Source organism: Alosa sapidissima, chromosome 10 (genome assembly GCF_018492685.1).
Source record: "Alosa sapidissima isolate fAloSap1 chromosome 10, fAloSap1.pri, whole genome shotgun sequence".
NCBI lineage: Eukaryota > Metazoa > Chordata > Actinopteri > Clupeiformes > Clupeidae > Alosa > Alosa sapidissima.
In genome coordinates, this window is record NC_055966.1 from 2,298,477 (window position 1) to 2,324,526 (window position 26,050).

At 39.9% G+C, this 26,050-nt stretch overlaps 1 protein-coding gene across 1 annotated transcript in view; it reads left to right on the plus strand.

The window, feature by feature from the left end:
• kmt2bb (lysine (K)-specific methyltransferase 2Bb) overlaps window positions 1-26,050 on the plus strand; it is a 111,700-nt gene that overhangs the window by 38,344 nt on the left and 47,306 nt on the right. Inside the window, exons 11-17 of the mRNA XM_042107347.1 lie at window positions 26-139; window positions 13,043-13,156; window positions 15,070-15,216; window positions 15,522-15,614; window positions 18,447-18,564; window positions 19,456-19,569; window positions 20,457-20,674. Of these exons, the coding sequence (XP_041963281.1) occupies window positions 26-139; window positions 13,043-13,156; window positions 15,070-15,216; window positions 15,522-15,614; window positions 18,447-18,564; window positions 19,456-19,569; window positions 20,457-20,674 (918 nt within the window). The remainder of the gene's footprint in view (window positions 1-25; window positions 140-13,042; window positions 13,157-15,069; window positions 15,217-15,521; window positions 15,615-18,446; window positions 18,565-19,455; window positions 19,570-20,456; window positions 20,675-26,050) is intronic.

The window sequence follows — 26,050 nt, forward strand, 5'->3', positions numbered from 1 at the left end:
CTTGTCCACATTCCCACTTCTGCAGAGCCCCCTGGAACAGACACCCCCCAGTGTACTGGCAGCTCTTGCAAATGGCTTTGCTCAGTTCGAGAGGGAGCCCTCATCTGAACCCACACATAAGATCAGAGTTGACTTCAAGGTAAATGCTGCAGTCCATTCAGTTGTTGGTTATCCTTTTTTTCATGCACAAACATTAACCTTTTTAAGTCCATTACTAACATTTAGCATTTCCTATATTCATTTTCTTTGCGTTTCATATTGAGAAATATGCACAAGTGCATGTGCGATATGTAGCCTAGGTCTAGCACATTTCAATGAAGTGCATGAAAAAAACTGAAATATCCTCGTCCTTATCCTCATTTTCTTCTTACACTGAACTATGTTCAGGTCATGTGTAACATTGTAAACAATGTTAAGCTCGTAGATTATAGCTTAAGTAGTTAAGTAGCTTAAGTGCTTCGGTGATATTTTAATTCCATGTCGACTGAGCCGACGACAACGTGAGTGCAGTGTCACTTCACACCAAAGTTTTCAACTGGCAAACACTGGAAGAATAATGGTTTTATGACTGAGTTGAAGTAAGAACAATGGAATCTAATGTAATTGAATGTCGAAAACGGAGTGCGCCGCATTCATATCTGCGCCAGTGTCCTCAACGCTTTAAAGCGCTATTCAGCCAACCGGGAATACAGAACTGCGTTGGTGTTTATTATCTTCATGACTAATGGAGGAGGACAAGGCAAAAGGCTAGGAAGTGTCTAGTACTTTTGAGGACAAGAAACGGTGCGTCAAAGGATAAAACAGTAGCAGCCAAAGGGGATCGTTGATAACAGAAGAAGTGACGGTGTAAAATGAAAAAAAAAACATTTTGCGTCCTTGCAATTAATGCGTTACTAACGCTGTAACGATACACAATAATCGGTTTGTATCACAATTTTTGACCCACGTAACGTTTGATACATACCTCAAATGTTTTTTTTTTTGTGTGTGTGTGTGTGTGTGTGGGGGGGGGGGGGGGGGGGGTGTATATATTACAGGGTTTCCACGGAGTCATAAAAAGTCATAAAACGTCTTAAATTTAATAATGAGAATTTTAGGCCATAAAAAGTCATAAAAACATTCGGATTTCCCGTACAAGGTCATAAATTACATTTAGTCACGTCTTAAATTGATATGTTAGTTCATTCATTGTTCTACTGTTGCGTTTTCCCCCGAGAAAATACGCTGGTGGCGGGATTCATTCGTTTCGCCTATTGTAGTTCTGTCTGAGGAATCTGGGTGGTAACATCGCGTTCCAGAACTACAAAGTCCATGCAGCAGTGCAGGAAACAGACTTGTCGGGAAGGACTTTCACAGAAACCTGTGCGAACTTCAAAGCTTCACTGCCGGTGTTCTGATGTAGCCAGGTATTGTCTCCTTACCGCATCTCTTTCTGTAGTCAGCGTTTCTCAAACTGTGGGTCCCGACCCACTACTGGGTCGCGGAGACATGCCAGGTGGGGCGCGAACTGACGTGAAAAACAGGAGGTTTTTTTATTTATTTTCTATCTGTAGCCTAGGCCCAGGTAGCACCCAATGCGCAATGGACGCACTGTGTTATTCACAGGGAAGCGCTCGTGTCAAGGCAGATTAGTTATTAGTCCTGACCTGAATGAGATTTTGAACGAGGTTGAGGTTGTGAGAGTGGTGAATTTCATCAAGACCCGGCCCTTAAAAGCGCGTCTATTCTCCGCACTTTGGCTTTCCAGAGGTAAAGTGCTGTCGCGCGTGTTTGAGCTCCGAGTCGCCTCTTCTTGGAAGAAGAGCGCATGTTTGAATCTGCAAGCACGTTCACTAATGAACATTTCTTGACAAAGCTGTCCAATCTTAGCTATATATCTGGAAAGCTGAATGAGTTAAATCTACAGTTACAAGGCAAAGACAAGCACCCACCTCACCTAGCAGATAAGATTACTGCATTCACCAAAAAACTTGTATGGGACAGGCGCCTCGATCGCGACAGTATTATGCCTTTGAGAATCTGAGTGAAAACGCTGAAACGTCTGATTCGGGAGCCACTCTTGGGATCCCATGGTATTAAACAGTAGGTCTACATCACATCCCTGCAAAGTTTATATCAAAAATATTTCCCAACCAGCAGTGCTCAGTATGACTGGATTATGAATCCATTTAATGCAGGTATTTCATTGAATTGTACAATGCTGTAAAATATTGGCCGATGCGTCCTAATATGTTGCTGGAAATATGTGTGTTTAATTTACAATGTCACATTATGTATTTATTTATTTATTATTCTATCTGCAGCACCAGCTGATTTTAACTCTGCTGAAGAGGATATATTTAGAACTTGTCATTATTTCAGTAAATTTGACAATTTTAAGCTTGACCTACCACTTTCTTAGAGCGATGAGGGACAGGTGGGGCTCGAAAATGCCCCCTTGATCAAAGTGGGGAATGAAAGAAAAAGTTTGAGAACCACTGCTGTAGCTGATATATTTGGGTCTGATTAATTGATTAGTGAAATTTTCCACAATGGGAAAGTGTACGTTTAACATGCTATGGCTAGATGATGGCGCGTTTAAGAGCTGGCTTAAGCCCGTCGCGAACAACAAATATCAAGCATATTGCACCCTGTGCAAGAAGACCATTGAGCTCTCCAGTTTAGGCATACAAGCCTTGGCTGAGCTGAAAAAGGTTGAGGAGGAGATCACCGTTAAGGGGGACGAACTGAGATACATGTAGACTGGCTGACTGACTGACCGACAGACAGACTGACTTGTTATACCATAGAATGCCATAGAATTGTTTACAGTTGTTAAGTGTTCCTGTGATGTTGAAAAGGGAGCCTTCAGTTTGTTACTCTTCAGAAAATGGAACCTTTAAAGAATACAATTCGTTGCTGTCAATGAAAGTCAATAAAAAAAAGGAAGATTTTTGAAAGGAATTTTAACGACTGAAGTTATTTTTCAGAATTCGTGTAGGTCATAAATTTATATCATAATGGTCATAAAAAGGTCTTAAAAAGTCTTAAATTTGACTGACTAAACCCTGCAGAAACCCTGATATTAAATCCTGAAAATATAATACTGAATTTCTGATATTCATGACGGCACACTTACAGTGGGCATCGCTTTCAAATGACCACTTCATTCGCGCATTACGCGGCGTGAAGCTGCGTGAAGCTTTAGTACCACTTTCAGCCACTGTGCGTCGCTCTGCCACTGTACATCGCTCTGCCTGCTGTCCCTTACATAATTGTTGCCGAGAGTAATCCCAGCCTACGAATTCAATAACAAAATAAATCATGCATAATTAAACATTACCTCGATTTAGGCTACTTGGGTATGGCTTAAGGCTTGACTACACGAAAATCGAAATCGAAATTTGCTGTCTACATTATTGTCAGTGTTTGGGTTAACGCAACTACGCAAATCAAAACAGTGGTGTGATAATTGAGCCAGTAGAGAAATAACTGTTCAGAATTAATCTGTAGCCTTGGGTAGGCTTCTGCAGAAAACAATGTTGTTGCCGATTTAATACTATCTGGCGACATTTTTAACAGGCTACGCAATAGAGGCTAGACAACTATGACCCACGTTTTGGTTTCGTAAATTAATTTGCCCTACTTCTTGACTGCAATGTAGTCAATTGACTGCTTGACATGTCATTTTTATTTTTCTGTACAATAAACAATTACATCTGCTTTATGCCGCAGAATTACATTCATATTTGGCTGACTGCAGACGCGCCACTTCCCTCCCCATATTCCAAGATTAAGATAGTATGAAGTGCTTTTTGTATAGGCTACTATCATAAAAAAAATAGTTAAAACGAATAGCTATTTGCAATTTGACAAAACACTGGTCCTCATTTTGCGAATGCGAGGACGATATGAGCCTGTTGCATTTAGTTAGATGTCCGAGTCACGCATAATGTTTGAAAACCACTGGCTCGTAATCACAATAATTTAACACACAACAGTTGGATAACCTACTTCATCATGTCCCCATGCCTACATTTTTGTGAGTAGCATAGAGATCGTTAAAAACAATAAAGTATGGCTCTCCGTTTGGGACATCGAAAACTTATATTTTGAATAGACTACCGTCGAAGATGCTGACTTGCAAAAGCCTCGGGATAACACGTTATGTCCACTATCATCAGTCATGCCCCTTGATCAAAGTGGGGAATGAAATAAAAGTTTGAGAACCACTGGCTTAACAAGTTACCTACAGTCCAGAACACAGAATCTGTTGCAATATTCTGATGATCGGCAATGATATCGGCAAATGTTTGTTTTCCAAAGTAAGAATTTCACTTCACTATGCACCTTCGACAATACCTGGCCTACCTGGTATCATTACAAACATTATTCTGTGTCCTAAAACTGGCATATTTTATGGCATTGTGTCATGTAAGTTCGTTGCAAAATCTAGAGAAATGTGTGAGGTGGTCAGCGGGGGACAATTGAGACACACATTGGATTGTGTTATTACTTGAACATTCCACACTATCCACAGCTGTGGTAGGCCTATCAGGGGCAGGAGGATTACTGTCAGCGCAGGCTTTATATAAAATTCTTCAACAGAAGGCCTCGAATGTTGTCTTGTTTGTGGAGCGCTTTGCTTCGCTTCTGTAATTTCGGCTTCATTGAAAATGAGGGCTTCCCTCAATGACCCTCCGAGAATAAATAAGGTTGAATGAATGAATGAATGCAGGCTTGCCCAAAATAAAGGCATGTGGTTTGCGCAGCCTACAGTAAATAACAGACCCGCCAGAATGTGCGTTATGTTTTTTTACGAGCAAGATGTTTTTGGTACCCTACGCACACTGCATGTTCTTAAATAACAATGATCATCAGTAATATTCGACCATTAATTTGGGTAAATGGGCAAGCGTGACCACCTTGATTGGCTGATGATTGTAACGCGGGCATGATTCCAAACACCTCCCTTACGATGATGAGTGACAGGTGACAGGTCTCAGAATGCGTACGCTACACAAGGACGGAAGATGATTAATAACTGGGGCCGTAGGCTATTCACAAAGGCTTTTATCTTACTACTAGGAGTAGGCTACTCCTAAATCGCACTTAAAGATTTTAGATTGGAGTTTTCTCTTAAAAGTTATTCACAAAGCCTTTCAGACAACTCCTAAACTAGGAGTGAGTCTTCGTGCTATGGATGACGTCATTACTCATGCACGAGCTTGACTGAAGTGACCACCTTGATTGGCTGACAATTGTAACGCGGGAATTCCAAACACCTCTCTTCCGATGATGACTGACAGGTGACAGGTCGGAGAATGCGTGCGCTACACAAGTAGTGAAGGACGGAAGATGATTAATAACTGAATAAAAAGGCCTAGCCTAAATGAATAAAGAGTAAGGCAAAACAAATAGCTTAGTAGCCTAATGAAACATAGGCCTATGGATTGATGCAGTAGCCTACCTTTGCAACATTATTAAATGAATCTGTCACCATATCCCTAGGCTACGTTTGCAAAGAGGAGAACATTTTAATTTGATTCACAATGAAATGTTACATTTCATTTACATCTTAGCAATGAGTAGTTTTGGTTGTTGTTGGTGGCGTTATTGCATCCCTTTTATGAATGCAAAATTGTTCCCTTGCGATTGGAAGCTCCTGTTGCGCATAGGCTATTTCAAAACATCGCAACGTAAAATGCCACAAAAAAGCTGTTTATGAATAGGTCTTAGTGAGTTAGGAGTCCTCTCGACTTAAGCTGTCCCAGACTTAGGTGCTACTTTTAGGTCTAAAATGCTTCGTGAATTACTTTTTGTGAAAAAATTAGGAGTCCTAAAGTTAGGAGTGACACGCCCATTATTTTTAGGAGTTGCTCCTAAATTCGCCAGTTAGGAGCTACTTTTAGCCTTAAAATTCTTTGTGAATACGGCCCCTGAATAAAAAGGTCTAGCCTAAATGAATCAAGGCAAAACAAATAGCCTAGTAGCCCAATGAAACATACGGATTGATGTAGTATCTTTGTAACATTATTAAATTATTCTGTTACTATGCCTACGTTTGCAAAAGAGAACATTTTAATTTGATTCACAATAATGTTACATTTAATTTACATGTTGACAATGATTAGCCTAGTTTTGGTTGTTGTTGGCGGCGTTATTGTATGTTAGTTATGCCTACAATGCAAAATTGCTTCCTCGCGATTGGAAGCTCCTGTAGCTGCATAGGATTTCAAAACCGCAGGTTTGTGAATAGGTCTGTGAGTAAGGAGTCCTCTTGACTTCTTTTAAGCTGTCAGAGGTGGGAAGGTGGGATTTTTTGGGGGAAGGGCCGGATTAACTGGGCACAATTGTCTGATGGCCCCCCCTTCCCCCCAGCCAACGTGAATCGGGTGGTTAGTTAATAGGCCTATCGTGAAGATTTTTCCTGCCATCTAAGGCACGAGCGCATCTGTTAGGCCAAGCCTCACCAAGTAGCTCGTTTGTTTACAACTAACATTCCATTTAATTAAACTGCTTTATAGGCTATGCCGAAATAGTTTTCAACATTTTGAATATTAGTGTCGGGTGAATTGAAATGTTCTCAAAGTAGCCTTATGGCTGAAAGCTGCTTGGGACACCCCCCCGTCAAGCAATATAACCATACAAACGCGCTTCCTGCACTCATTGTTTCAAAAGGAGTAATTTTGGCTTTGTCAGAACTGAAGAGCTGTGGACGGCACGGCGCGGTATGCCCAATGAAAATAAATTAACGCAACACAACACAGACCCCGCTTCTCTCACGGCAGTCACTGACAGTAACCTAGAATAAATGCATGGGGAAAAACACTTCCCCATGACAAAGACATCGTAAAACACTGAAAGTTAATATTTTGTCACTAGCAACATTCATCTGTCCTTTGTCAAATGTATTATGTTCCAAGTACCCTATGCGTAATTCTGCTTCATAAAGTTGAACAAATACATTTGCTTATTTCACAGAAAAATATAAATAGCCAGTCTACAGTGCAGAGTTGGTAAGTTATGGTAGGGCAACTTGCAGTGAACATACAAAGAGGGGAAATTATTTCTCTTGCAGCTGAGTAGCCTCAGGTGCGCACGTAGACATAAGGCCGAACATGCAAGCGCCAATGAATCGTGCTCTCACGACAATCGCGCCGTTAAACTTAAATAGGTTAACATCACTCTAAGTTCGCCTTCAAGCAAGGAAAACGATGATTTGAAGACATCTGTTTCGTTGGAAGGGCAAGGGGTAGCAACAGGGCAACACAGAGACAGGCCCGATGGCAGGGCTAATGTTATGAGAGTATTAAAATATGGGATATTCTACGGGAAAACATTAAAACGGCAAGACAGCGGGGAAAGTTAAAATACGTGATAAACACGGAAAAAGTTGGCATGCATTGTTTCGGTCCCCGTGCACAGGGATTATTTGTCATACTATTAATCACATATGATTATTTGTGAAATTGTGCAAACAGGCGCAACACATTTGAAAAGGAAGGACTGGTAGCATGCAAGCTCACGGGAAAGATTGATTTAAGAACGTTATCACAAAGTGTGTGGCTGTGGCGCGGGCGGAAGACAATTGGCAGGGGAGGGTCATATGTCTTTTTTAACAATTCTGTCGGAGGGTCATTGAACAATTTCTAGCAGGCAAGAGAGGGTCATGCAACTTCCAACTGAAGCACTCAAAATTGGCCCCTTCAATAAATAACGATCAGTCCCTAGATTGCTGCTGGGCTATATGTCTTGGTTCTGTTAACAACTCATTGTCAAACGCATAGCCTATCTCGCGGTTGCATCCATTACAAACAAACATGCAATGTGAACGTCTGGGATTGGGGAGAGCACTAAATGCTCTACTGAATAAGCACAAAGTCAAACCTTTAAATGAAAAACACTCTTTAATAATCCAAAAAAATAAACCGCTAATGAAGTAAACTTGTGACCATCAAAAATCGTTTATCACTTGTAACTCCGTGATACCAGGACGTAACAGGAAGGCATTTGGCTGAGCAACGGAGGTTAATATGTTCCATGTTTTGTCCAAATGATGACTGTCTATCATCGTTGCACTCAGAGAAAACCGGAATGTTTCATTCGTCCCCGTTTCAATCGTCCCGGTTGTACCTACTCAAAACGCAGATAGAACCTTATTATTCTAAGGTAGCGAAATAGCGTTCAGCATGATTCATGCCCAATTAATTCCCCCTGTTAGTGTTCGCCTTTGTAGTTTGGTTTCGTGATGATAAACGGCTTATGGCCAAATATGTGAAAACGTTAAAATACAGTAGGCGATAAACCCGGAAAAAGTTGACAGTGATTTTTTCCTAATCACTTTGGAGGGTCATAGAAAAATGTATTGCTGGCGAGGGAGGGTCACGTCTTTTTGGACTAATGCTCCCAAAACTCCTCCGGTAGCCCCTTAAATAAATAATGAACAGTCCCTACTTGTGACCATCAAAAATCGTTTATCGCCTGTAACTCCGTGATAACAGGACGTAGCAGGAAGGCATTTGGCTGAGCAACGGAGGTTAATACTCTATATTTTGTCCAAATGATGTCTGTCTATCATCGTTGCACTCGGAGAAAACCAGAATGTTTGATTTGTCCTGCGTCTCTACGGCTGCAAACGGGATTCACTCGCAGTTAACCAAATATTTCTTTATTAGGGCAGGGCAGGCATATTTCTGGCTATTACATTATTTCTAAACCAGTCTGCTAAAGTCTGTAGTGAAGTCTGTGTAGGGTTTTCCAGGCTCCATTTCTTTTTACGAGACACCCTGCTCACTTGAGCCATCTACCGGTTGTTTGGGTTGTTTCAGCGTCTCACTGGAAAAATACAAATTAAAGTTGCGTGATACCGCGTGATCCCACGCGCGGACCGCGAGTGAAGCTGGCCAAGTCGAAGCACTGCCCACTGTACAATGTAGCCTGGAAATATTGTAATTGCATAGTTGGCTAGCTCATCATAGTCTACTGGTTGGACTGTTCAGTAGGGCTTTGACTTTTGCCCAAAAATCATATTCGAAATTTGTTTGTTTATTAATATTAAAATTCGAATATATTCGAATATGTATTAATAATATTTTGACCATTAAATGTCTTCAGTAAGACCGATATTGGCATCAAACTTAAGTTCTATTTGTTCTATATGTCAATAGACTATGTGCACGAAAGGCTGAGTATTTATGCGTGTGTTAAAATTGTTATTATTGAGCATAGGCCTGGGCGATGAAACAATAGCGATATGTATCGCAATAGACATGTAATCGATATCAATAAAACATATGTTCAATAGAACATTTGATTAGTAAAAGCAACACACACCTCCCGCTTAGTTGTCCATAAATAAATAGGCTAAATATATCTTGCATTGTAGTAGCAGGCTATGTGCAACTCTACCAGAGTAGGTGATAGAAGTAGGCCTACCACAACACAGACTCTTGCCCCATGCACTCTCCCTCTCAACAGGCGCATCCCTCCTCAAGACTGGCTAAATTGCTAATAAATCCGGTTAGCATCATTAGCACGCTGCACAAATTTGTTCAAAACTGTTGCATTCAAATTGACTGCTAAATTCTAATAATATCAATCCCGATGCAAATGGAAAAGTATTTTCCAAGAGTCAAACAGGCTTGTCCCAAGGAGAAAAAGTATTCATTTGAAACTTAAACACACGTGGGGAAACTGAACAGTCTAACCAGTAGACTATGATAAACTAGCAAATTAAGCTAGGCTACTTTGTTTACAATATTTCCAGGCTTCAACCAGTGCTGCTTTTCATTCAGACTTATGTGCACATGTATTTATTTGAGTGTTTTTCATGATTGTGTTGCTGTTTCTTTACCCTTTGATTGATAACTAAGGTGATTCAAATCAGAGGAAGGTTATGTTTAAAATAAAAGTGTCTGTCTATGTGGGAGCTCACTAAGCGTGAATCAGGATGCTAACGTCACCTACAGGAGCCCAGATGACCAATAACAGCCTTGCTAATGAGCTCGTGATTTTACTTCACCAGGCGTGAAATAAAACCTCGAAATCTGAATTTAAAACAACGTTTACAAGCAAATACATTTACAAAAAATAATTTCCATAGTCTACAAGTTCGAATATTAAGAGATCCCTAAAATTCGTTCGAATATCTTTAATTTTTTAAATAATCGAATTATATTCGAATAACGAAGTTCGGAGTCAAAGCCCTACTGTTCAGTTTCCCCATGTGTATTTAAGTTTCAAGATAATACTTTTTCTCCTTGGGACAGGCCCTTTTGAGTCTTGGAAAACATTTGTATTGAGATGATCAGTCAACTTAAATGCAAGCGTTTTAAACAAATGTGTGCAGAATGCTAATGATGCTAACCGGATTAGATAGTAATTTAGCTAGTCCTTTTCTATGCGTCCATGCTTTCACAATTGTGATTGTTTTATTTTGATTAATTTCATTGAGCGTGCGAGAGAGAGAGAGCGGGGCAAGGAGAGGGGGTTTACTTCTATACTGTTTGGTAAAGCTGCATGCATACTCGCATAGTCTACAATGAAAGCTAGGAGAGCTATGAAATTATTATTTATTTATTTATTTCTGGACAATGTACCGGCGGGAGATGTTTTGCTTATGTGGCCGCGTAAGCTGCAAAGCGCTGCGGGAAACACTAGTAGGGGTGTGACACACAATTCTGCCTTCTCACACCACGACACAGGTTTGTGGATATGTGTGTCACAATTTCGGTTTCAATATGCATATCGTTACAGCCCTAATTTGGACACATAGGAATACTGCCTTTACTGCTATGACAATATGGCAAAAGCCTTTTCTTTGCATCCAGCTCTGATGTGAGCTGGATGCAAAGAAAGCTGCTAGCGTCGCGGTAAGTGATTGTCAAAGTTGTTTAATTTTTATATTTTATTATTCCATACATTTTTGGTCAATGATTCCCGGGGAACATGAAACTTGGTGGGCATGAAGCCCCACTCAAAAATTGTCATCTTGTGTGCAGTGGTTCGGGTAGTTATGTAACGAAAAATGCAGTTTTTGCTATATAACTACCCGAACCACTGCACTCAAGATGACAACATTTTTATGGTATGTGGGTCTCAAGGGCCCGCATCAACCGAGCCCATAACCGCTCATTTGTGAAAATGAAGCCCCCAGTAAAAAATGAAAATGCAACAACATACCTTTTTTTCTGTCATCAATTGCGTCAACGATTACCAAGTCACCGAAACACAGAGGAACATGAAACTAGGTGGGCATGTAGCAGCCCCACTAGACTTTAACGGAAAATAAGTGTTTGGTCCTCACACACACATAAACACACACACACACACACACACACACACACAATCACACACAAACATGCACACATGCAGACACACGCACACATGCAGGCAGGCACGCACATAACCACATGTACACATGCGCGTGCGCACACACACACACACACACAAAAGCACACATATGTACAAAAGCAAACACACACATGCACACACTCATTTACATACACAAACTGTAAATATCCCTCTAGAGTAGCGATGTATTTATATGTTACTCTGCTACATTTTTTTTTTTTCTTTGGAAAATCACTAGAGGGCAGGTTTTCTTCAAATATGGCATACATACGACTGACATGTTGTTGGTAAATTTTAGCCAGATAAAACTACATGGGACTTTGGAAACATTGTTTTAAGTTACTTTTGTTTTCAAAAAAATTCAGAGCTTAGCAATCACCAAAAAGGCAGAATCTAGGGTACCCAAGATATAAGCAGTATGTTAATTTTCGATACTTTCCTAATGCTTGTGGTTATATCAGGGCTCTACACTAACATTTTTTTCCAGGAGCACTTGTGCGCCCAAGTTAAAAAATTTAGGAGCACAGACCAAAATTTGGGAGCACAGTCAGTTCTGTACTTAACTTACACATAATCTAACATTACACTGCAGCTAACAGTTAAACATGCCAGTGCACCAATTGCGAATATTAAGAATGACTGACAACATTTAGGCTACAGGAAACAGGATTTTAAAGATCAGTGCCTATTTTATTTTCAGTCTGTTCTATTTTCCTACATTTTGTTAATGTAAAATAATATAATACATTGCCATATTTGCATTTAGCCTGTATATCAAGTATCCTGCCAAATGTAGGCTAATTTATTTATTTGTGAATCCACCTGTAGCTAATCCAAATATGCCCATGGTGAACTATCTGACTGCATACTGCCTAATACTACTACTAAAACAGTAAATTTTCTCTTCCACAAAACCCAACATAGTCTAATCAAGGATATATTTTTTTTTTTTTATATATACTTTTATACTTATTTTTTTATTTGAAATATCTGCATTGATGCCGTTGGCAGTAGCCAAACGTTAGGCCTACTTTCGTTTTGCACTTAAGCTTGTATTCGGTGTAAACAAACAAGCATGCGTGGAAGCCTGGAGTAGCATTCTACCTTTGAATAAAATGGGAGTATTACGGGAAGCTACTTTTGTGCCTGTTCGCTACAGCTATATTTTGCATATTGCAGCCAATACGTCAACTGGGCTAAAAGGCATGTTAGGTTACCTTTCCTTCTCTCACTGCATTCTCAGAATCTCATCCTGTTCCTCCTATATCCGATGAATTCGGTGGATAGAAGAACTAATTTCTTCAATCTTTTCATCTTGGCTGGCTAGTCTAACATTCCGCTTTTTCTGCGCGCTCATGGATTTCATAGAAGCGACTACTACTATCGAGTCCCAACGCGAAACTGCTAACGTTGATGGGAGGTGTAGTTTTCTGCTGCATTCGCGACGTGATTCTATGGTTTGCACCAGTACTGTTTCTCGATGTTGCGGTGTATTTTGTAGACAAACATTGACATGGTTAGAAGTCATTCGCACCAGTGCGCCTAGATATTTTTTTGCACTCGCACGTCATCATTTTTACTCGCATGTGCGAGTGAAATGGGCACACTGTAGAGCCCTGTATATGCTTGCATTATAGGATCTTTCTCATTTAGTTATTGTCCTTAATGTGCTATTTATTTTTCTGTTTCTGTTTCTCACTTTTCTCAGGAGGACTGTACCTTTGAGAATGTGTGGCAGATGGGAGGCCTGAGCATTTTGACATCTGTACCTCTGATGCCAGACTATGTGTGTCTTTTGTGTGCCAGTAAAGGCCATCATGAGGTGAGTGTGCACTTATTTTATAGCCTAATAACTGCTTATTGGCATTCTTGTTAGTTTAGATCTGGCATACCATAACACTTCAAATAATAGCTGAGTCCCAAATAGACGCCTGTCTCTTTTAAATGCCTGGTATGGCTACAGGTTTGGGTTAAAGGCCTGCTCTGTTTTTTAGTTTTGGGTTGTATTTAATCTTCTTCTAAACCCTGTCTGTTTAAAGCCCAATTCACACCAAAGATTCGCGATGAGACGAAACCGTTGCAGAAAGGAGTTGCAGCGGTGTGAATAGATGTTACACGCCGTCGCAAAGCATTCACCATGTCTAGTCACAGTTGCAAGGTTTTAGAATGTTGCATCAAGTTGCTGGTTTATAGAATGTTGCAGCTCATCTCGTCCCATATCTTTAGTGTGAATTGGGCTTAAGCCAGTATGGTGCAGACTGCGCAGTGCACACGTTATAATTAGATGGCATTAAAAGACTGCGGTGGGGAAAAGCTAGAGTTCCAAATTGTTTAACTTTTTTCAATATGAACTATGCCTATATGCCCGACTTTGTCACCGTTCAATTCATCCCTTTAGTTTCAAATTTGCGGACAGGCCGATGGTAAGCTTGTTTTTATGCTGGCAACAAAAGAAAAAGGTTCGCAAACGTTATTCTTTATTCTAAATGCGTACCGCCATGGCGATAAAGAGAATGAAGTAGGCTATGATTTGAAATGTAAGCTGACTGTTGTCAAATTTGCCAAATAAAATATGGTTATATGGTTCATGCTTTCTCATGTTGTTTCATTCATGCCGAAAAGGAGGGACAATGAAACATTACGCACGTTCCACTTTTGCATAAATAATTCCTGAACGGTTTTGGTCAGTGCTGATAATGCAACTGTATTTGACAGAGGACAGATATAGGCTAGGTTGCTAGTGACAAAATATGAGCTTTGTGTGATACGATCTCTTTGGAAATTATGTTTGATTAAAATGTGTTTCATCTGTTCTGGCTATTCCCGCTATTTGGATCTTATCTCACTCAATGAACAACATCTCAACACTGAGAATGATGATCCATAATTGTCATCGGATAACCTAGTCATATGGGTAGACATTAAGTGTTTTTGAAATAATTAATTCGATAATATTTTCCATCTTTGTAGAGGAAAAGTTTTGTGTAAAGGGAATTAAAGGCCTGTCTCATATAGACGCTTGTCTCTAATACTAGCCGGTGCAGTTTGGCAATTTGGGAAAATAAAAGCCCGGGCTATTATTTGGAGTTTTACGGTATGTTAAAGTACATACGTTTTATGCTATGGTAGTGTTTGGGAGGTTCTGTGTACATTAGCTGTAGGCAACTCCAGTCATTGTCCATTTTTTATTTTTTTTTCTCTCCTATATATATATTATGTATTTCCAAGCAAATATTTGAAATTACTCAAGTCAATCTTTATTACCAATCTTTATTAAGTATGTAGTAGGGATGCACCGATCAGACTTTTTCAGTCTCGATACCGATGCCTGGGCTTTGTGTAACGGTCGATACCCGGTACCGATCCGATACATAGTTAACATAGTTAAACATGTTTAAACATAGTTAAATTACTGTAATAAATAGGAGTGTCATGATTTCAAAGTTTGAAGTCGAAATCGATCGAAATTACATCTCAATCTTGAACTTCGAACTCTAAGGTAGAATCGACGATGTAGCCACACCCTCAATGTCACGTCCAGCAAGATGCAAAAACACACACGTTGAACTGTGGCGTCAACACTCCTCTAACTTAGGCTGCAGCCAGTTTAAACTGATCAACTGATCAAAATCGAAGCCCCTCTTGCTATTCTGAAATCACCGGTGTGAAAGTATTTTGTTGTTCATTCACGTCAATTAACACTTTGACCACTTTGACTCTCTGGCTGCTATACAGATGCTGTACTGCCAAGTGTGCTGTGAACCGTTTCATCACTTCTGCCTTGATCCCACGGAACGCCCCTCTGAGGAAAATAAAGAAAATTGGTGTTGTCGACGGTGTAGGTTCTGCCATGTTTGTGGACATAAAAGCAAACCTTCAAAGGTACTAGCATAATATGTATGCAATTTTGTTCTCACTGCTCCTGACTGACTAACTATTTAATTTCACTTGGATAGGTAACATGAGTAGCAATATGTCCGATATTTCCTCATTCTGTGTCATCAGTTTATGGATTTTTTTCTGCCTTTCTGTCCGTAATGTAAGAAGCACTTGATGAATTGACACATAATTACCCCTTTGTTATGTCATTCCTTACCTTTGTACAAGCTGAATTTGGGGTGTGCCCTCAAAGTTCTATGAAATTAAACTTTATTTAGACTTTATTGATTAGTGTAAATATTCCACAGCCTCTGCTGGAGTGTGAACGGTGTCAGAACAGCTACCACCCCTCTTGCCTGGGGCCCAACTACCCCAAACCCAACAAACGCAAGAAAACATGGGTAAGATACTGAAAACCTCATCTCGCAACAACATGTATACTGGCTCAGAGCTAGTGAGCGGAGCTGAGCGGTGTGAATATCCCGCTTCTCGCTCAGATGGCTGTTCACTCAGCTGCTCTTCCGCTCAAATTTGCTTCAGGCCGCTCCGCTACGCTCAATTTCGCACCCCGCTCCACTTAAAACTCCTCCTGCTCCGGTGAAATCACTCCACGCGCGCTCCAATTAAAAAGAGGGAGTAATAATCTACAAGCCGAATTGTCACCTTAAAGCAAGTACAGTTGGCAAGTCTGACAGATTGAGGGGACTTAGCCAAAATTTTGGATGTTTACAACTCTCACGCTCCTCCCCCTCTACCACCGAGCACCCTCTCATCGAGTTTGTGCGCACCAGACTGCACCAGACTGTGATTGACAGTCAGATTTCACACAGCCCTGCTCTGATTGGACCAGAAGAACCGGGAGCTGTGGGTTTTTGCAAAACAAATAACAGGCTCTAGGTGGAGGTATAAGTGCAGGGTTTTTTTCTAAAACCGGCTGATTTATGTTGTTCGGTTGGAACATAGTGTTGGTTTCAGTGAATATGATCAAAAAAAAAAATCTTGCTAACTGCAGCTTTAATCAGAAAATTAAATCCCAAAGAACTAAGAGCAACGGCAATATATGTCACTCATAGAACATTTATTTTAAAAGATGCAACACCGATAGTGCAACAACGAACAAGCTTGGCAACATCAATACACATAAGCCTAAAACTAAAGGGATCAGTGGGATTAATTGCCTAAAGAATACAGTCTTAGCATCCAAGTTTTAGCCTTCTACTTGATAAGAAGCATATTGAAATTTCTCACGTTTTTCTTTGCTCTCCATAGCACACACTCATGTTTCCGCGAGATGTGTCTTCTTAGATTCCAAAATGAATCTTTACTCACTGAAACAGTGTCACCACATGGTTGTTCTTGCGCTACATTGTTAGTATCTAGTTGTTTTGTAGGAATAGTACACTTGTATGACTTATCAGTTTCCTTTCTAAAATATTTAGCGAACTCCATCCCCATCAACACACTTACAATCGCCAATCTTTGAAATTTAACTGTCTCGGTTTTATTAGGAAGACATGAATTCTAGGTGGATTTGGACATGCTTCAGACTCATGGTGTGAGCGGTATCGGAGCGAAATTGGAGCAGAACAGAGTGGCCCCTCCGACCTCTAAATTACCGCTCCAACTAAATTCCCCCCGCTCCGCTCCTCGCTTGCTCGCGCTCCGCTCCGCTCACTAGCTCTGTACTGGCTGAAGTTAGGGCTGGACGACATATTGTATTGGCTTGATAAAATCCAGTGTATTTTTAAATACACTGGAATTTATCAAATCAATACGTAGTCCAGGTCTTTTGCTTAGGCAGTGTAGGCTCTGAATAGGTCTTACCTATGAAACATAAATCGTGTTAAAGTTTATTTCTGTTGCATTAGTCACCAAACATTAAACTAGTACTGTGTCAGGCAGTGATGACCTGTTTTTAATATTGTGTCTCTAGTAAACCATAGATTAATATGCCCTCCCAGACATGTGCATGTCATCCTGATTCTCCCTATCATTTAAAATCAGATCTCATTCTATGAATGAGGTAGTCCTACTAATCAGGTATATTGGTGAGTGAGAAATATGTTATTAGGCTATATCTATTTTGATGTGCCCCATTATGACATATTTAGAAATATTTTATTAATTTACACATTTTGTCAACGTATTGTAGTCAGAGTACCATTGCCACTTACTGATTAGCCTGTTTGTGCTAAAGGCTGATATGATGTATAGGATGCACGCAGCCCTAGCACACAGCACACAGCCCTAGTTACTAGGGAACCGCTTCAAGTCATGTTGCGTCCTTGCGTTCAGGTAGAGAGGGGGCGCTGTGGCGTAGCAGGCTACAGTGCCCTTACAATATACAGGTCCAAGTGCCCACGGGGACCCAGGTTCGAATCCGACCTGCGGTCATGTCCCGATCCCACCCCGTCTCTCTCTCTCCCACTTGCTTCCTGTCACTCTCCACTGTCCTGTCCAAATAAAGGCAAAAAGCCCCAAAAATATAATTTTTTTTTTTAAAAAAAGGCAGGGAGAAAAAAATCGATTTAAATTAAAGGTACACTATGCAGGTTTAGGTATTTTTGGCGGCTGTAGAGCTCCCTCTAGAGTTGTGATATATTTATATTTTACTCTGCTATTATAGCAAACTTCTCACAACTTATCCCCTCTGTGCACAATGAAAATGCTTTTGTTGTGGAGGTGAAGGATTAACAGGCCTCTAAAGAGCTATATCTACTGACAAGGTAATATTTCATGATTCTCATAAAATTTGTCAGGCAGCCGTTCTTGGAAGATGCATGGCTGGTTATCTCAGTAGGGACTCGCTACGCCTATGCTGTATAGCTGTGCTAGGTGAAAGATTTGCCTATTACAAGTTTGTTTACCATCAAATTGGCTTCGTAAAGGTGAAAATATTGCTTAGTGTACCTTTTAGAATTGTCTACAACACTAAGAAAAAAAAAGATTACATTTTCACCCAGCCCTAGTTGAAGCAGAGACATAGCTTGTGAACGCTAACACGTTCCCCTTATATCTATTTATCGTTCATAAATGTGTTATTATCTATCTCTACCATTATAGTTCAGGGTTTATAATTGTAGCTCTAGTCTTTCATGTCAAATGTTGTTAAACTGTTTGAAATATCCTGAATATTCTGCATGAAATGAGTGGATTCAGTGTCCTATGAACAACAGACAGTTCATGCTAGGAACAATGTAGGTGATTGTAGGCACTATTTCTCTATTTGTCAGGTGTGCATGAGCTGTATTAGATGTAGGAGCTGTGGCGTGACCCCAGGGAAGAGTTGGGACACCGAGTGGAATCATGACAAAGGTCTTTGTCCTGACTGCACCAAACTCAATGCCCAGGGTAAGATCATATACAATAAGTTTTTATTTATTTATTTATTCTTCTTCTGCTACATGGTCAACAATATCACCTACTTAATCAATACACATGAAACTTGGCATGCTTCTAACCCCACATGGCTGATATGGTATTGGGTCGAGGTTGCATAGTGGCTGAGGAGCTAGAGGGTGCAGTAGCCCGAAAAGTTGTGCATTCAATTCCTGACTGTCAGCATTGTGACTTTGAGCATGGCATTTAACTCTTTAAGGGTTTTTCTATGGGGACTGGTCCTTGTAATAATTTACATATAATGGCATTTGATAAAAGTGTCAGCCAAATTAATGAATAAATAATAAACTAATATGGGTTGGGGTTTGTACCCCTAGATGGGTGTGTCCCGTTGCGCTAGCGTTCTCTAAAGTGGGGTAGGCTCAAAGCACTTTTTGGGCAATAACTCAACAACCGGTCAATGACATCAGATAAGAAGCTAATTTTGCAGTAAACACACACTGAACAGAAACTCTTGGGACATGTGTGTCTACTCCATGGATGGAGTGACCTACATGACATTACAGTTAAGCTTATAATAAATCCAGTAGTCAGAAAAGTAAAAACAAATAGTTTTACATAACATCAGATATTCAGAAACCCAAATAATGGGAATGGAATGATTCATGTTCCATAGCCACATAGACATTTATTCAACTGTGAGATTTGCAGTTGAATCATGCTCTTCAGATTGATTCTTAACTTTATAGGCTTGGCAAGAGCATAGAACATTTTATTTTTTATTACATTAACTTCTTGCTGCTCATTGAACATTTCTCTCTTAAATAGTTTTGAATGGCCTTTAGTGTAGCAGTCTGACATAAAACATAATCTTTGTGTGCTTGATATCTTCCATGGGTTTAGGTAACTACTGCACAATTTGCTTTAAATGCTATGAGGACAATGACTATGAAAGCCAGATGATGCAGTGTGCTACCTGCAACCACTGGGTTCATGCGAAATGTGAAGGCCTAACAGGTGAGTTTACATTTTTAACTGAAAAACATATTGTGGAAATTGTACTTTCAAGCAGTTAACTTTGAATTAATCGAAAGTAAGGAATAAAGGGTGTATTAAAGATTTAAGAAGCCATTAATGCTCATGGTGGATTTTTTGATATTATTATTTTCTTTGCTGCACTTAAAATACTATCCAAGCAAAGTTTTTTTTTTTTTTTTTTTTTTTTTTTTTTTTGTTACATTTTTAGTCTCAAGTCAAAATTGATAAATGGTTTTTATGTTCCATAAAAAAGATGTTTGGTTTTTAATGACACCGATTCTGGCTACAAGCAATTTTTGATACACACATAGTTCAGACTCCTTTATGCATTCAAGAAAATAAACTGATTGCTATATGGTCTTTTATTAATAAAATGTCAGTTTTAAATCTTGACCTCTCACCATATGTAAATACAGTATGTGTAATACCTTCTTTGTATGTATTTGTAATCACTTACCAGAGGTAACACTGCAAATCTCTGGTGTCTGTTGCTTACAGAAAAAAAAACTGAACATCTGGTTATATATGGAGTATTCTTGCCCAGGTCATTTCTTGAGGAAGCTTAGGTCTTTTAATGTGTGCAGCAGAATGTTAAATATGTTATACCATTTTGTTTTATGTGGTTCTCTTGACTTGTTTGTTTGGTTGTGATATACTGTATGTTAATATTATTAACCGCTGCTTTAAAGGCCCCCCTAAAGAGTTTGTTACCTTGTAAGGTACCTTTACCTTATATTGGTTCCAAAATCATTTTGATGACTCATAAACTCTTAATAGGGCGAATGGCACTTCCACATATTTTTTTGCCAACCTTTATTGTACCTGTTCATTCCTGAGCTGCAGGAAAACAATTTGTTTTGTTTTAGATGACCTTTATGAGATCCTGTCCAATCTGCCAGAAAGTGTGGTATACTCCTGTCAGCCGTGCAACACTCGTCAGTCTGGCATGGAATCATCACTAGTAGGAGGTGAAGGAGTGGGATGGAGAGAACTGCTTCAGCTGGAGCTCAGAGCTGGGGTGGAAAAGGTTTTGGCCTGTCTGCTGAGTTCCACTCTCAGTCAGCACCTAGTCACATGCAGCCAGGTAAGAACATGCAATTATGGCAAAAATATGGTCAAGAACTCAACCTACGCTTTTGAGAACATCTGTGAAAATTGTAAATGTCGGCTTTGATACATTTTATAATAGGCCTACACAGCTAAAGACTTCGCACTTGCTCTAAAGCAAATCTTACACTCTGATTTTCTCCTCCACCGGCACCTTCCACTTGGCTGTGAACTAGACCTAGGTCACCTAGACAAATGAACTCTTTAGAGCCTGAGTGGAACATTCAATTTGTTGTTCATACTTGATGACCCTTGTGGCACAAAAATGCTTATTTTGTGGCCATGCTACATAGCAGAGATCAAATATAGCCACCACTGTAAACAGGAGAAACAGCCCTTTAAAATGGTATAAAACATAAAATAAAACTTTTAAGTGCAACACACTCATTGTATAAGTTTGAGTGCAGCACAATTTTGTCTTCTACTCAGTGAAAAAAACAGAATCAATTTGTCATTTTTCTTCTGAAGTTATGATCAATTTATTCATACCTACAAATTGCAGTGTAGTTGAGTGTAACTGATCATTATCTGATTTGACATCCGACCCAAAAATACCCACATTATAGTCATGTAACAACATAAGTTATTTTAACCATCTGAGCAGGACGCATAGCTAAATATGGGATGTCATACTATGTTCTAAAGAGACAGTTAGAATTGTGAGGGAGGAAAGATAAATGAGCTGATGGAGACTGCTTCTCCATTTGAATTCATTCATTTATCACTAAACGGTGAAGTTTGAGATTGAGATGTAATTTTGATCGATTTCGACTTAAAATCGTGACACCCCTAATAGATAGATAGAAACTTTATTCATCACGAGGGAAATTTGAGGCATCCAGTATCGTTATTTATTTAAGGGGCTACCGGAGGCATCGTTATTTATTTAAGGGGCTACCGGAGGAGTTTTGGGAGCATTAGTCAAAAAAGACGTGACCCTCCCTCGCCAGCAAGACATTTTTCTATGACCCTCCAAAGTGATTATGAAAAAACGCATGACCCTCCCCTTCAATTTATTGATGCCTTCTGTAGGCTACTGGGTCAATTTGGGAGCTTGCATGCTACCACTCCTTTCTTAAAATGCCTTGAAAAGGCTGTCGTTTGCACAATTTCATAAATAATCACCGGGACCGAAACAGCCTACCTGTCACCTTTTTTTTTTTTTTATCACATACTGTATTTTAACTTTTTTCCCCGTCTTAGGAAGAGCTGCAGGGCCGTCGCAAGGGGGTGCGAGGCCCTGTGCGAACTTGACAGGTGCGAGGCCCTTTTCACCCTTTTCTTGCATGAAATCATGCGATAGCCTATTGACGGTGCATTTTAATAGTAGGCTAAAGGCTACACCAGCTTGTCTTTAAGAGGGGAAATTTTATAGCCTATAACATTAGCTGAGTCACATATTTGGCCATAAGCCGTTTATCATAGGATATCACGAAACCAAACTACAAAGGCGAACACTTTAACAGGGGGAATTAATTGGGCATAAATCATGCTGAACGCTATTTGTCAATGAGTTGAAACACACACGACATTCAAACTATTGATACATTGTGCACTATGGACACTGGACTGTAGGCTACCATTGGACATATAAATGACATTGACTCGCCATATCCTGACTCAGAAAAAAAACATCATCTTGCTTTTTGCCGCAAACTCAGCAATGAAATCATAGGCCAGCTTGCAGGTAGCCTACGTCTTTTTCATTTCATAGAAGGGTGGATGGATGCAACCGCGAGGATGGCAATGAGTTGTTAACAGACATGAACCAAGACATATAGCCCAGCAGCAATCTATCTAAAATAACACTTGAAGTACCATACATGATATGTTGTCAAATATTGAAGTCGTGGGAAGTTTACATAACTTAAGCTGTAGGATGTTTCATTCGTCCCCCTTAAATAACTCTTGAACGGTTTTGTTCAGAGCTATACATGCAACTGCTTTCGACAAAAGGCGGATGTATGTTGCTAGTGACAAAATATTAACTTTCAGTGTTTTACGATGTCTTTGTCATGGGGAAGTGTGGGGGGGGGGGGGGGCAGCTTTCAGCTTTCAGCCATAAGGGTACTTTGAGAACATTTCCTAATTCACCCGACACTAATATTCAAAATGTTGAAAACTATTTCGGCATAGCCTAAAAGCAGTTTAATTAAATGTAATGTTAGTTGTAAACAAACAGGCTATTTGGTGAGGCTTGGCCTCACAGATGCGCTCGTGCCTTAGATGGCAAGAAAAATCTTAACGATATATTAACTCATTCATGTTGGCTGGGGGGCAGGGGGGCCAGTTAATCCGGCCAGCAATCTATGGTTATGGTTATGGATTTGGCAGACGCCTTTGTCCAAAGCGACACACAAATACAAAACAACAAAAATAAAACAATAATGTCCATTCAATCAATAATATAAAAACAATGACATGGTAAGACTACATTAAGGAGAATATCAATAATAAACAATAATGTCAAATTAATCAACAGCCTAATGAAAATAAAACAATATTATACAAACAATTACACATAAGAAGCGCTTAAACAACTAAGTACATGTTGAACAGGAATGTCTTTAGACCCCTCTTAAACGACCCAAAACTGGGCAACTCATTCCACCAACATGGAACCACTAAGGAATAGAGTCTTGAGTTAGACCTAGTTTTTATGACTGGTCGACATAACAGGCTCATCAGAAGACTGCAGTGGGCGGTTGTGGGTGTAAGGCTTGATTATTGAATTAAAACAACTAGGAGCAGATCCAGTCAGTGTCCTATAGGCCAAAGTGAGAGATTTAAATTTAATTCTGGCTACTGTAGGGAGCCAATGGAGAGTAACTAGGAGAGGAGTTACATGTGTCCTCTTTGGCTGATTGAAGACCAGGCGTGCTCCAGCATTCTGAATCAGCTGTAATGATTTTATTACACAAGCGGGTAAGCCAGCTAATAGTGAAAGTAGGTCACATAATAAGTCAAAGTAAGAGTGAATATAAATATGTGACAGTATGCATATATTATATATTCGTATTTGAATGTGTATGTCGTTGAACTTGAGCAGAGTGAGCAGTGCTGAGTGGTGCTGGTGCGTGGCTAGACCATTGTTCTAGACCATTGTTGTCGATTTTTGTACAGCCACAGCATATTCTGTGTTATAGCTATGAACACATACAATGGCTCGTTTAAAAGGTGAGACTTTAAGCTCTCGGTGGGTGCAAACCGTGTATTTCTACACGCCTCTGTTCCTGAGAAATCCCAAGCTAAACAGTGGCTAGTTTTCATCAAGATTTTGATTTTGGCTGTTTTTTTTCTAGGAATGGAGATATAACGTCTTTTATGAAATATGAAGTGTTGCCTGTTACTTACTTGTGTAAACTTTCCAGGAAGTGATCAGCGAGACCTGGCGAAACTGCCACCTAGTGATAGACCCTCGAAAATGGCCTGATTTTGACCTGACGTGCATGCGTCACTGATTCGACCCAAAGCGGCAACCGAGTTGTGATAAAATGTCCAGATAAATTGTCCAGATTGTACGTTTTCATGAGTTTTCGATCGTCATATATTTCATTTCCATTCATCACAGAGTTCCCAAAATCACATATAAGGTACAGTATACGTATAATATTACGTTTTTGGCACTCAACGCATAGGAAGGACTCCTAACTCACAGACCTATTCACAAACCGGTTTTGTGGCATTTCGCCATGTTTTGAAATCCTATGCGGCTACAGGAGCTTCCAATCGTGAGGAAGCAATTTTGCATTGTAGGCATAACTAACATGCAATAACGCCACCAACAACCAAAACTAGGCTTCTCATTGTCAACATGTAAATTAAATGTAACATTATTGTGAATCAAATTAAAATGTTCTCTTCTGCAAATGTAGGCATAGGCAAATTAGGCATAGTAACAGATTAATTTAATGTTACAAAGATACTACATCAATCCGTATGTTTCATTAGGCTACTAGGCTATTTGTTTTGCCTTACTCTTGATTAATTTAGGCTAGGCCTTTTTATTCAGTTATTCATCATTTTCCGTCCTTGTGTAGCGCACGCATTCTCAGACCTGTCACCTGCCACTCATCATCGTAAGGGAGGTGTTTGCGTTACAATAATCAGCCAATCAAGGTGGTCACATCAGTCAAGCTCGTGCATGAGTAATAACGTCATCCATAGCAACGAAGACTCACTCACTCTTAGTTGAAGATTCTAGAGCGCTCCGCTCCAGAATCTGTTCAGGAGTTGTCATTTTTCCTTACTAAGAGTAGGTCTGAAAGGCTTTGTGAATAACTTAATAAGAGAAACTCCTAGCTAAAATATTTTATTACTATTTAGGAGTAATGTCTAACCCAATGCATATCCCATTTACACAAAATAATGGTCGAATATTAGGCTACTGATGATCATTGTTATTTAAGAACATGCAGTGCGCGTAGGGCACCGAAAACATCTTGCTCGTAAAAAATCATCATACCGCACATGTGGCGGGTCTGTTATTTAACCTACTTACTGTAGGCTGCGCAAGCCTGCATTCGAGGCAGGCCTTCTGTTGAAGAATTTTATATAAAGCGTGCACTAACAGTAATCCTCCTGCCCCCGATACCACAGCTGTGGATAGTGTGGCTGCCCCCGCTGACCACCTCACACATTTCTCTAGATTTTGCAACGACCTTACATGACACAATGCCATAAAATGCCAGTTTTTAGGACACAGAATAATGTTTGTAATGATACCAGTTAGGCCTACGTTTAACAGTAACATAAGTGTAATGAGCTATTCATTGTCGAAGGTGCATGGTGAAGTGAAATTCTTACTTTGGAAAACAAACATTTGCCGATATCATTGGATAGGGGATAGGCCTACTTGTTTATTTTTTACGTAGCCTACAATGGCCAGTTCCGAAATTACTAATTTTGAAACATTTGTATGGTTATATTGCCTAGCGGTCTTACACGTTCAGTGTGGGCTGAGAATTTAGCGGTCTCACGTCTGCCTGTCACAGACGTGGGGAGCTCTTTGAAGCTTGGGATAATGTGGTACAGTTACTACAGTAACAGTATTTTATTTTACTTATGGAATATTTTTCACTTTTATAAGGATACAAGTTTATTGTCACATGCATATAGTTACTGGATGTAAGAAATGCAGTGAAATTATGTCTGGTGTCAGCCTATTTGTGCATTTGGGGGGGGGGGGGGGGGGGGGGGGTAAAAAGTGTAGTAGAAGAGGGGTTTAGTAGATTAAGTGGCAAGGGCTGCATACGAAAGGTGGGGGAGGATTGGGTTTGGGGAGGGGGGGGGCACCAACAAGGAGCACCCAAGAGCAACAGGGGCAAGGAAAAACTCCCTTACTAAGGAAGAA